Raw genomic sequence first — 13950 nt, forward strand, 5'->3', positions numbered from 1 at the left:
GAACTGTGATTCTTTATTTTTGTTTCTTTTTTAGAAAATGGCTCTGAATGTTTTAAATTTGTCTATGTTTCAAAATTCCTTAGAATAATCTCACCAAAACCACACTCCTAACGGCTTAAAAAGAAGAGATAGGGGAGAAAGAAAAAAGGGATGAACTTGTAGGACTCTAAGCAAAAGTTTCTTATCAAATGCAATTTTTACATAGATGTCGAATACTTGGCCTTTTAGACCACACTAATGTATTTTTGTTGCCAATTCAGATGTTCAGATTCATTATTATACTCTCTAAGAATCGATTTAAAAATCATGGGTAAAAAATTGTAAATACTCATTTACCAAATAGTAACTTTTTTGGCAACACAAGTGTAACATTTTATAGGACTATTATATGGAAAGCTATATACATTCACATCATACTTTAGAGTAAAAACCAATATTTTCATTCTTTTTAAAATTCGCTTCAAAAAGAGAAATCTATAAATTATACAATATTTAATCAGGTTTTGCTTTTTCCCATCTTTTTATGAGTTATGTTATTGCTTTAAGTTATATTTCTTTTTTTTTTTTAACTATGTCCAGTGTTAATGGATCATCCTGTCTTTGCTTCTGCAGTGCTAGAATGTGCTTTAATTTTAGACAAGGCCAAGAAGAGAATAGATATGTAACATGTCAAATTCAATCATTTCTCTGACTTTAAAAGATGAATATAGATTTCCACAAAATAGATTCAGTAGTAATAAATGGTATCAATTGTGAAAAATGGCTGAACTGATTGTTTAAGGGATGTCAGTAAAATGCAAAATGGCTACATGGTGACAAGACTTCAAGATATTTATCACAAATGCTTTCTTTACAAAACAACAAGTTCATTCACAATATAAAGTATTTACTGTACTGGTAATATCCCTTTTAAATTGCTGGCAAATAGCACTGCTCCAAAATACCTGATATGAATTTTTTTGCCAAATATTATGCTCATTAAAATAACATAAAGAACTTCACTAAGCAAACAATTTGTATAAGCTCACATATGTGTTCTTCTATCCAAAACCAACATTATTTCATATACATAGAATTATTTTGAAAATGCGGAAATACTTTGAGGTTACTTGTGAAGTTTTTTCAAAAATAAAGTCTAATTTAAGAATGAGAAATATGAAATATTGCATACTGAAGGTCAACTTTACAAATGATGTTTAACTTTCTTCATCTTAATTGTATCATTATAATTTTCTTACAGAGGACAATAGTAAAGTCAAAGTCAATTGAAATCATTATGCTCCATCCCTAAGGCATGGTGAACATATCAAAATCCCACTTTTGAAGATTCACCACCACAAGGATTTGAAAATACAATTTTGAAATTACAAATTCCCTGCATTTGCAGCTATCATTAGAATCCTTGGAAAAGTAGCCTTATTCATATTTTATATAGGCATTTTTTAAAATTGCCTTCATAAATTATAGATTAGGAAAAACTGAAGGTTGGTTTACAACTAGTCTTTCAAAACCCAGAGAAAACACTTTATTAGTATTAGTAAGCTATTATTCTAAAAATAAAGCCCCTGGCCAACTGGACTAGGGTGTGGAGGCGTTGATTCTGTTTTTAACAAAGAAACATTTCTGCTTAGTAAGGAAGAGCAAATTTAGCCAAAGTGAACCCATTTTCATTTTTCTTGCTATTTTTTCTATACGTCAATTTCAAAATATAAAGAAAAGTGTAATATTAAGATCAATATTCATATATTACAAAACTGTTACAGTGAAGTAAATCAATAACAATAAACAGCTACATCAATAATGAAGATCTTTTCATTAATATTTTTACTTATAATAGCTTGTGGTCACTTTCTAAAAGTTGATTAAAATTAAATACCACAATATTTGACTGATGAAGAATACATCCATGTTATTTAACTAAAAATGGAAATAAAGGTAATTTAAAATTAATAAAGTCCCTATATGGCTTTCAGGGTGCTGATTTTAATGTAATTATTAAAATTCAACTATTGTACAAAAGTTTACAGTTAGATATCTAATGTTTTGCATGAGTATAGATTTACTAAAGAATCCTTGAAACAAAAGCTATTTTTCAAAAAATACAATGCAATAAAAAAGGCTCAAACATTTTTAGTGATTCTGACGGCTGTGTTTGTATCTAGTTCATTTATAGTACTGAAAGGGTCACATAGATAGTAATATACTAAAATGAATTCAAATAATCTTGGAAGCCAAAGTTCACTAAGTTTTGTCTGTATGTGTCCATTAGTAGCTTGAAAATCACCTGTAGTGTAATGCTTATTTAACAGCATGAATCTTTACAGAAGAATTGGACGCCAAGGCCCAAATAAAGTCTTGTCTTAAAGGGAAGAAAAGACAGAAACAGTAACTACAAAAGCTGCTGGTTTTTGAGATTTTCATTAAATCCACGTGGTACCTCCAGAACTACCGGTCTGGTATGCATCAAATAGAGCACAGTCTCTTGAAATCTGATTATCAAAATCACTAAATAATACTTGTGATTTCTGCACATTTCAGTGCATGTGTATTACTAGTGGGATTAGGAACATGCTTAATACAAGAGATGGTTGACACATATTGCTCTCATTTTGTTGTTTAAGACTATCCATCAATGCCAAAGGGGAGTGATCAGCAGTGCCATCATGGAGTGTTTATTCCTCATGAGAGAAAATGAAATCCATAAAGAAGTTGGCAATTCTAAAGTGTAAGTATGTTGCATAAATTAACAGTTGTTAAGCATCTGAAGTTCCTTCACCATTTTCATGAGGTTGAAGCTGTTCTCTTTCCTGTTCTTCTTGAGGTGGTCTGACCCGTTTAAAGAACCCCATCTACAATTAAAGGAGAATTAAGGAAAGTATCAAGAACAAGAAAAATAACTAAAATTGTTTTTTTTAATGGACATATGATTTTTTAAAGAGTACTCTCTTTGTAAAGTCTTGTCCTCTTCATCTATAACTCCTGGCTTTCCTGGCTTTGAGTCCCAGATAAAATCCTGCCTTTTAGAAAATGCTTCTAGAAGAAGAATTTTTTGATCTCCCTCAATACTGTTATCTTTCCTTTGTTGATTATATCTAATTTCTTCTCCCAACCATTAGATTATGAGGTTGTTTTTGTTGTTGTTTAAACACAGACTTTTTTCTGGGGGATTGAGGGGTTTAAATATTCAGAACTTAATACTAAGTGTCTGGTACATAGATGGTAGGCATTTAGAATTGCTTGTCAACTGACTTAGATGACTTTCAATTCACTATACTCATTTGTTCCTTCTATCTCTGCCCTTTCTATAATATTACTTACCCTATACATTACAAAAACCAGAACAGCCAATAATAATAATCCAGCTAGGACAGCTAGTATGATCACCCACAAAGGCACTGGCATGGTTGAGGGCTGAATACCCCAGGTAATATTTGTGGTGACCTATTGGAGAAAAATGCAATCAATATTAGAAAGAATAGAATAAAGTTGCTTTAGACTTTTTTCAGTAAAGTATGTTGTGGTAGAAAGACCTCTGGGCATGGAATCAAGAGGCAAGGAGCTGAGACCACAATAGGTACTTTCTTGGGTTGAGACCATGGCTGAGATATTTAATCTCACTGAATTAACTTCCTCATTTATAAAATAGATATTATAATATTCGTATTACCTACTTCACAGGTTTGAGGTGAGAAAGATGCTTTTTAAGTATGAAAGTGAATTGTTAACATTAGTAATAGATGTAATGTGACTTCCCCCTCCTGGATCAGACTTGGAAAGAAGTGGACTAGGCCTAGTAAACTGATACCAAATAGCAGTTTCACTACAAAACCATATACATCCCCATAATCCCGAACATTAGAATTTAATCATTTTGGAAAGAGGTCCCAGGCACTTATAAAAATGGGTTTCATATTGTTACATTGCTCTGTATCACTATAATTGGAAACAATATGTCAAGGTATTTGCAAAATAATTGCCTGCTACTGGGGGGAAGCTGACTTCTAGTCCACACAATAATTTTTTTTTTACAAAACGATAAGCCACTATAAAAGGCATTACTCTGAAGAAGGAAAGGATGATCAAGTAAAGTGTGAGAAGTAGGAAAGAATAACAGAAACCGGCCTCGGGAACCCATCAAAACACTTATATGTGTTATATGAAATGGTCAAAGGCAATTTCTTATTTTAAAAAGTTCTGTCATTCAAATTGCATACATTGATATCTAGATTGACAAATAACTTACTAATGTAGAGTTGTGAATATCATCAATAGGGAGGTTCTTGTAGGGAAATTCTATGACATTGAATGAAGCTGAGGATTTCAGTGAGTATGAATGATTCTGATTTTCCTTCTGTGGGGAAAATAATAGTAAGATAATAAACAGTGTCAGACAAGTTGTGTTTGAAAAACTTTGTAGCATCAGCATGAAAACATTCTCTTTACTCACATTCATGAATGTCTCGGTCCACAGCAGAGACTTTACATACAGGATTACACTCTTTCCCCTATCAAGGCGACCAACCTGGCAGACAATCTTTAAGCATTCAGCAATCCCACATCCCTGCCAAGAATACAATTGTTTAACTTTCAAGGAAATGTCACTTGATCATCATAAAAAACCAAACCTTTAAAATTCTGAAAATGAATGATTAATATTCACAAAACATTCTTTCTACATGTATTATAATGAACCAGAAAAGACAATTCCTGTGTGTATATATGCTTGTTCACATGTGAGTGATAGTGAGATATCCTTTAAAATAGGTAGACTACTGAAAGGAAGACTTGAAAATTTTTTGCTCTGGAGATTTCTCTAATGATAAAATTTATTGAGACAAAACAAAAACAAAAATCACTTCTACATTCAGTATCATCCTATAGCTTATGCCCACTGGAATATCCTTCAAATAGAGATAGGTTATATCTTGAGATTCTTCAGAAAGGTATTCAACAATATCTCCTGAAATACTTGTGGACAAGATAGAGAAATGGGTGGTGGTCAATACTACAATTAGTTGGACTTAGGCCCTCCCCTATCCATACACCATGTTTCAGCTTCCTTTTATGTGTTGTCTTTATGCTTTAGAACGAAAGCTCCTTGAGGTCAGAGACAAACTTCGGTTTTGCTTTTATATGTATTGTCAGTGTTTAGCACAGTACCTAGCATATATCAACTGATAACTTTTTATTAACTTGTTGACTTGACCTTATTAACAACTCTTCCTAAAAAGTACTTCTCATTTATTTTAAGAAGAGATGTAAACCTGGGGGAAAGTGTTTGCCAGAATATCAACTTTCTGTACATGGATCAATGTTACTCACATTTTTATCAGTAACTTAGATAAAAATCTTGTCATCTTTATTCAAATATATGGTTGATATAAAGGATGGAGGAATAGTGACTATATCAAGGGACAAAAATAAAGATTCAAAAAGACTTTGACAGGTTCAAATGAAAGGATGAAAAAATATCATGAAATTTAATAAACAATGATATAAAAGTTTTATGTAGGTTTGAAAATTATATAAGGAAAAGTATGGAGAAGTTGTGGTTTAACATAAAGTCACATAACATTGGTAGAGTTCTTGTTAACAACAACCTGAAATATGCTTCAATATTGTGGCATGTAAGCTAAAAAAAGTTAGTTCGATTTTCATCTATATTAATAGAATTAAAAAATTTATATCAAGGGAGGCATATCCTATATTCTGTAATGAACAACTTATTGTGTTCAATTCTAGTTGCCACATTTGAAGAAGTTCTTTGCCAAACAAGTAGAGTGGAAAGTGAAGATGAATGGCTAAAGGAATTAAGAGAGTTTAAAATGGAGAAGAGAAACCTTACAGGGGACATTATATTTGAGATGTTATATATAACAAACAGGGCTGAACTTTTTCTTCTTTGATTCAGAAGGCAGATTTGCTTCACAGCATAAAGAAGAACTTTCTAACAAAAAGAGTCATCTAGAAACTGAATGGAAATGACTTGAAAAACAGTGTCTGTCCATCACTGGAAGTATTCAAACTGGTTGGCTGGCCTTTTTATTCAGTTGTAGAATTTTTTCATCAAATAGGAGGCCCACAGACATAACTTTAGGAAGCAGCATAGTACAGTGGAAAGAACATTAAACTTGGAGTCACAGAACCTGATATGAACTTGGACATGCCATTTATTAAAATGAGGGGGTATACTAGATGACATCTTGAGTCCCTAATTTCTTATGATCATATCATCTGATGAATTTTGCCAACTTTACAGATAAACCACATAGAAGATATCATAGTATTGTTGTTTGCTGGCTTGAAACAGTTAAAGTGGAATCATAGGATCATCAATTTAGGGCTCACAGAACCTTACAAGCCAGAGTCTCTATCTAACTTCCTCATTTGCAAAATGAGGAAACTGAGATCTAAAGAGATTTAATGACTTGTCATGAGTCATACAGCTAGAAGAATCTAAGGCAAAATGCAAATATGTCTTTCTGGCTCCAAGTCTAACAGTATATCCAATGTGCCATTTTAGAATAAGGCTGGCCTATAATAAGATTTTTAGATTTAAATTTCATTTTTTTCAAAGCTATCTGTAAACAACTCAAATTGAAAAAAGAAATTAATAAAGTAGCAGATTGTCTTGATAGCACTTTTGCTGGTCTCTCCCTTCTTCATGAACCATATGGTCCATAGGGTCATGAAGAATTGGACTGAATGACTAAATAACAACTCACTATTCAGCATATAAATATGACACTGTGACAAATCCTTGAGCCATCTAGACTATAACTCTCATCAGCTGGCTATTACCTCCCCTCCCTGTTAATTAGTGCAAAACTGACTTGCCTGGCATTACCTCCCTCAGCCTCTGTTTGGAGGGCTGGATGTGAGGAATACCAATCACCTCCCAATTCCTCTGTTACTTAAGGCAGAAACTGGACACACTCCTCTTCTGCATCTGCTGCTCTGTCTGGTTTCAACTTCATGGAACAAGATGGGCTAGAAAGCCCCTAGTCAACCCCTCCCTGCTTTCCTGCTCCTTATGTATGTTGTCTCCTTCCTCCAAACCCCACCACTATCACCACCCTTGGACTATAAACTCCTTAAGGCCGGGACTTGTCTTTTTATTAACTGCATCCCTCAGCACAGCATTTGGCACACAGTAGGTGCTTAATACATGTTTATTGCATTGGAAATTACAACATGGTTTCACAAGGAGTATCTTGGTCAGTTAGATTTATTTTGATCCAATAAACATGTATCAAGTATCTATTATATATTTAATACTGCAAAGATTGGGATTGGACCTGTGTCTATTTGGGTATAGCAAATTCCTAAGAGAGGAAATGCCTTCTACCTGTGCCTTTTCTGGTCAGTACTTTTTCTACAATTAACAGACTTGACTTAGTGAACTGCCTTAAGAAGTTAAGTGTTGAACAAAGAGCCATACAGCTATTGTGTGTCAGAGATAAGATTTGAATTCAAGTCTTTCTGGCTTTGAGCCCTGCCCTGTCTCTTCCTTAGTGACTTTCATGTTTGTCATAATAATAGGTACAAAAGTAAAGAGCAAAGTCTCTAACATCAATCAGGTAGCTCATGATTAAGTTAGAAAGGCAATAAAAATTGTTAAATGTAGACTATCTCAAAATGTAAAGAGAATGTCAGAAGAAAATAGCCTTTTATCCATGTAAGGAGCTTATATAAGAATTATCCAGGAATCAAAATCACAGTTATCTATAAAGATGAGAAGTTGGGCGTTAGTACAGAATCCATATACAATAGACAATCAGGTGGAAAGGGGACAGGTACCGTTTTGTGTCTAGATGTTTTTCAATAAAAATGTAGTTAATATTTGAATATGAGGGAGGCTATTGGGGCAGAAAAAATGTGAGAATGGTCATAGTGACATTAATAGGGAAGTCAAGAGTTGTGAAGGGAACCCCCTCCCAGGATCACACATTGGGATCCTACCTACATCCCTGTACTGCTAGAGCTATGTCACACTGAGTATGGGTCACAGGATGGTGACCAAGGCACTTGATCTGGAAATGATTGGGAAATTGATCTGGGTATAAAGAGAAGAAATAAAGGAGGGGGATCCAGGAAGTGGGCTCTCTCTATTCTCTTGGGCATGTGGCCAAAAGGTTCATTGGGAGACCACCCACATTGCAGGATAAAATTAGGCTTTTCTCTCTCTCTCTGCTTTCTTCTATCCAATTAAATATTAATAAACTTTATGGAAATTAAGGACCAGAGTTTAATTTAGTTCTTACGGAGTTACAGTGGGGATGATTCTGGGATATGTCAATATCATATTCATCTTAAAGTTTATTTGATGAATGTATATAAGATATTGAATAAGGTCAGCTGGACAATCATTTAATCATGTCTTCATGACTCCATGGACCATACTGTTCAAGGGATTTTCTTGGCAAAGATATAGCAGTGGTTTGCCATTTCCTTTTCTAGTGGATTAAGCCAAACAAATGTTAGCAGCTTCCCTAGGGTCATAGAGCTAATAAGTACCTGAAGTCAGATATGAACTCAGGTCTTCTTGACTCCACACCAAGCACTCTTCATTGAACCACCTATCTGTCTTCTAGGAATTGGGCAAGACCTGAGCAAAATTGCACAGCAGGCCAAGTTTATTTTCAGCACCCTTTCACCTCCTTTTTTGTCCACTATCCTATTGTACCTGTCCCTACCTCCTAGTACCTTCCTGGTCTTGACTGACTTTAAAACAAATCTCCCACTGAAATATGCCATTTTAGTCTCAAAGAATAGATTGAGGCCAAGAGGGTGGCTAAGAAAAACTGAAAAAAACAATAGAAATATTGAATATATATTCCTGTAATATGAAAATGTTACTTTCTCAGAGTAAGTTCAAAGTTAACTTACTTGAGTGGATAATGCCAGGAAAGTATTCAAAAGTACTTACCAAAGTGTGTACATCTCCTTCACTGGGAGGCAAATTCCGTTTACTGACATGATGATTCCGGTCACCTTGTCCTAAGATTGTTTCATTTTTTTCATCTATCTGAGGGCTTGAAATCTAGGATTGCATTAGTAATTGTGATGAGAAATTATAACAAGTGATGATATTTTATATTCCATTTAAATGCTGTCACAATAAATAGTAACTGAGCAAATACAGGCAAGAGAGAAGTTCCCTGGGTTTTGGTTTATTCATCTCTAAATTGAGGGAGTTGCTTTAGATGACATCCAGGTTTAGATAAATTAATGATCCTATAAATCCTGTAAAGAATCTCAGAAAGGACTAAAAATTGGTGAAAAAAGTAGCATCATGTCATATTGTGATTGAAAATTCACTGCTGGATACATGGCAAAATTTAGGAAAGAAAATAAAGAACAGAGGATGCACTATACCTAGAAGGATATAGTATAAAGACTCTTATAGGAGAGGATGCACATGTCTGAAAATCTTTGCTACCAAAAAGCTGAGAGCAATATAGCATTTGAACTAGGGAGTTCTGAGATACAGTGAGGTTAAAGCTTACTGGCACTATTGTGGTAAGCCTCTCATAGCAGGTCCACTAAACTACCTGAAGAGGGCCAATCTATTCAGTTTGGAAATGAAGTAATTCAAAGATCCCAGGCTTTTGATCACAGGTCTGTGAGTGGATGCTACACTTTAAGTCTAGTTGTGACTGGGAAACCTAGTCTCTAATGATGATGATAATAATGAGCACAAAAGGGAAATGGATCATTCACTGAATCTTATTGTTATTAAAAAATATGATTCTAGAATACACAATAATGTCTACAGCCTACACAGTGCAATTGATATTACATTTGGACTCAACATACAGAACCCTTTTCTTCTTTTTCCCCCCACACTCTGCTTTTTTAGGATGCCCTATAAAAACTTGTCAATGGATTTATTCAAAAGCAAATTCTTTTAAGTCACTAAAAGTTAGCATTGCCAGAACTTCATTTCTAACTCTCATCCAAAAGACACAACATTCCTGACATCATGCAGAGGCCTTGGATCAAACCTAGCATATGTGGTAGGAAACAAACCACAGACTGAGTCACCAACAAATACTTCCTGAGGCACTCTAGACAATCTATAAAAAGTATGGCTCCCTAGGGCTTCTTAAAGTCCAAATTTACTCAGTTTGTGAGAATAAACAACTCAACCCAACCCAAAATGCATCAAAGGCAAACCAAACTATTTCTACTGAGTTAGGCAGTAAATTAAAATATATCATTTTATATACATTTGTTCTATGTAATTAAAAGGAAGTATAGAAAAATTACCACTATAATCAAGAAATGTGTTTGAATAATGTTACCTTAATTTTCAAAGGGTTAATCTCCATATCTGAAGTACAGTTCATTGGTCCATCAACTTCATAGTGAAGGATATACAGCAAAGTGTTGTTCTTATATTTGTAAGGCCATTGGAGATTCAGCATTGCCTTGCTAAATGAACTTGGACCATTGTTTCTCAGCTAGTAAAAAAAATAACATTTAGATACTACTGACAAAGATCTCTCTTCCCATCCACCTTAGGATTAGTATCTTAAAGAATGATTTGAACACTACTAATAAAAATAAAAATAGAATTTTCTTGGGCTCTAAAATTATAGTATTAAGATAATTATGAAAAAGATGCCTAACTACAATTTAAAATTCAATATTTTATTTGTGGAAACTTTTAAGAGACTTTTTATTTTTGTTGTTGGGGAGGGTAAGTTTGGATCTAGAATTTCTTTTTATTATTTTTCTTTTTTAAAAAATATTTTTCCATGTTTACATGATTCATTTTCTTTTCTTCCTCTCTTCCTCCTCCCCCCCCCCAGAGCCAACATACAATTCCACTGGGATATACAAATGCTATCACTTGATATCTCTTTCTATATTATTCATTTTTTGCAATAGAGCAATCTTTTAAAACCAAAACCCCAAATCATATACCCATATAAATAAGTGATAAACCATATGTTTTTCTTCTGTGTTTCTATTCCCATACTTTTTTTAAATTTTTTAAACATTTATTAATACTCGTTTTTAACATGGTTACATGATTCATGCTCCTACTTTCCCCTTCACCCCCCGCACTCCCCCTACCCATGGCCAACGCACATTTCCACTGATTTTAACATGTGTCTTTGATCAAGACCTATTTCCAAATTGTTGATAGTTGCATTGGTGTGGTAGTTTACATTCCCCAATCATGTCCACCTCAATATTCCCATACTTTTTCTCTCTATGTGGATAGCATTCTTTCTCATAAGTCCCTTAGACAATCCAGGATTGTCCTGGATCATTGCATTGCTACTAGTATTAAAGTCCATTACATTGGATCATTCCACAATGTTTCACTTTCTGTGTAGAATGTTCTCTTGGTTCTGCTCATTTCACTCTGCATCAGTTCATGGAGGTTCTTCCAGTTCATGTAGAAATCCTCCAGTACATCATTCTTATAGCACAATAGTATTCCTTCACCATCACATACCACAATTTGTGAAGTCATCCCCCAATCAAGAGACAACCCTTCATTTTCCAATTTTTTGCCATAACAAAGAGTGCGGCTATGCATATTTTTCTACAACCCTTTTTATTATCTCTTTGGGGTATAAACCTAGTAGTGGTATTGTTGGATCAAAGGGCATGCATTCTATTAAAACCCTTTGAGCATAATTCGAAATTATCTTCCAGAATGGCTGGATCAATTCACAACTCCACTAGCAATGCATTAGTGTCTCAATTTTGCCAAATACCCTCCAACATTTATTATTTTCTTATCCTATCATATTAGCCAATCTGCTAGGTCTAAGGTGATACCTCAGAGTTGTTCTGATTTGCATTTCTCTAATCAAGAGGGATTTAAAACACTTTTTCATATAATTGTTGATAGTTTTGATTTCTTCATCTGAAAACTGTCTATTCATGTCCCTTGGACATTTGTTTATTGGGGAATGGCTTGATTTCTTGTACAATTGACTTAAGTTCTTTTTTTTGAGAAATTTTTGAGAAATTACACCTTTGTTAGATTTTTTTGTTATAGAAATTTTTTCCCAGTTTGTTGCTTCCCATCTAATTTTGGTTGCATTAGTTTTGTTTGTATAAAACTTTTTAATTTAATATAATTGAAAGTATTCATTTTACATTTTGTAATGTTCTCTATCTCTTACTTCGTCTTTAATTCTTTCCTTTATCATAGATCTGACAGGCATACTATTTTCACCTAATTTACTTATAATTTCCCTCTTTATATTTAAGTCATTTACCCATTTTGAATTTATCTCGGGTTGTGAGATGTTGATCTAAACCTAATTTTTTCCATACTGTTTTCCAATTTTTCTAGCAGTTTTTGTCAAATAGTGGGTTCTTGTCCCAAAAGTTGGGATCTTTGGGTTTATCAAACACTAGCTTGCTGAGGTAATTTACCCCAAGTCTATTCCATTGATCCACCCTTCTATCTCTTAGGCAGTACCATATTGTTTTGATGATCACTGCTTTATAGCACAATTTAAAATCTGGTACTGCTAAGCCTCCATCCTTCACATTTTTTTTTATTAGTTCCCTTGATAAGCTTCATATTTTGTTCTTCCAGATGAACTTTGCTATAATTTTTTCTAATTCTATAAAAAAAGCTTTTTGGTAGTTTGATAGGTATGGCACTGAATAAATAAATTAATTTAGGTAGGATTATCATTTTTATTATATTAGCTCATCCTATCCATGAGCAATTAATATTTTTCTAATTGTTTAGATCTAGTTTTATTTGTGTAAAACGTGTTTTGTAGTTGTATTCATTTAATTCCTGAGTGTCTTGGCAAATAGATTTCCCCAATTTTTTAATATTATCTAGAGTGATTTTAAATGGGGTTTCTCTTTCTAACTCTTGATGCTGAGTTTTGTTGGAAATATATAGAAATGCTGATGATTTATGTGAGTTTATTTTGTACCTTGAAACTTTGCTAAAGTTATTAATTATTTCCACTAGTTTTTTAGTTGATTTTCTTGTATTCTCTAAGTATACCATCATATCATCTGCAAAGAGTGATAATTTCATTTCCTTACTACCTACTTTTATCCTTTCAGTTTCTTTTTCTTCTCTAATTGCTGTGGTTAACATTCCTAGTACAATATTAAATAGTAGTGGTGATAACAGGTGATAACTGCTTCACTCCTGGTCTTATTAGGAAGATTTCTAATTTATCCCTATTGGATCTGGAATTTCATTGATATTGGGATCACCTATGGCAATGTACCTTATTAAGACAGATGAGCAACTGTTATATGCCGATCTTAGAGCATCTGGGACACTTGCCCAGGTCAAAGAGCTGTCAGAAGTGACAATGAAACCCAGGTCTTCCTGATTCCAAAACTGCCTTTACACTATACCATGATGCTTTTATCTGACTGGGGTAAAACAAGTTGCTTTAAAATAATATATTTGATGTAACAGACTTTTCTTTTCTACTAGCAGTAATGCAACGATCCAGGACAATCCAGAGGAACTTATGAGAAAGAATGCTATCTACACTCAGAGAAAGTACTGTGGGACCAGAAACACAGAAGAAAAATATGATCAATCATGTGGTTTGATGGGAATATGATTAGGGTTTTGATGTTAAAAGATCACTCTGCTGTAAATATGAATAACATGGAAATGGGTTTTGAATAATGATACATGTATAACCCACTGGAATTGTTTGTCAGCTCTGGGAGGGTGTAGGAAAGAGGGGTGGGAAAAATCATGAATCATGGAATCATGGAAAAATATTCTAAATAATTAATTTTTTTAAAAAGTCAAAAAATAAAATAATATATTTGAGAAGTCATTTTTAAACATATAAAAGACCTTCAACTAATAGAAAATGAGAAGACCAGTAAGAAACAAATTCTAAGGATTCTGTAATGATTAAGTTTTCAAGTTAAGATGACAAATACATGGAACTGAAATATAACGTAGCTTTTTCCCCC

General features: G+C 33.6%; 1 protein-coding gene across 3 annotated transcripts in view; it reads right to left on the reverse strand.

Moving 5' to 3' along the window:
• Positions 1-1433: 1433 nt before the first annotated feature.
• The window catches only part of ITGAV (integrin subunit alpha V), a 118435-nt gene continuing 105918 nt past the window's right edge, over positions 1434-13950 (reverse strand). For all 3 annotated transcript variants that reach the window (XM_044669723.1, XM_044669725.1, XM_044669724.1), the window contains 6 exons: positions 10308-10466; positions 8930-9043; positions 4448-4561; positions 4244-4351; positions 3319-3441; positions 1434-2849 (listed from right to left, as the gene is read on the reverse strand). In XM_044669723.1, the coding sequence (XP_044525658.1) occupies positions 2754-2849; positions 3319-3441; positions 4244-4351; positions 4448-4561; positions 8930-9043; positions 10308-10466 (714 nt within the window). In that variant the 3' untranslated portion in view covers positions 1434-2753. The remainder of the gene's footprint in view (positions 2850-3318; positions 3442-4243; positions 4352-4447; positions 4562-8929; positions 9044-10307; positions 10467-13950) is intronic.

This window comes from Gracilinanus agilis, chromosome 3, assembly GCF_016433145.1.
Source record: "Gracilinanus agilis isolate LMUSP501 chromosome 3, AgileGrace, whole genome shotgun sequence".
Classification (NCBI taxonomy): Eukaryota; Metazoa; Chordata; class Mammalia; order Didelphimorphia; family Didelphidae; genus Gracilinanus; species Gracilinanus agilis.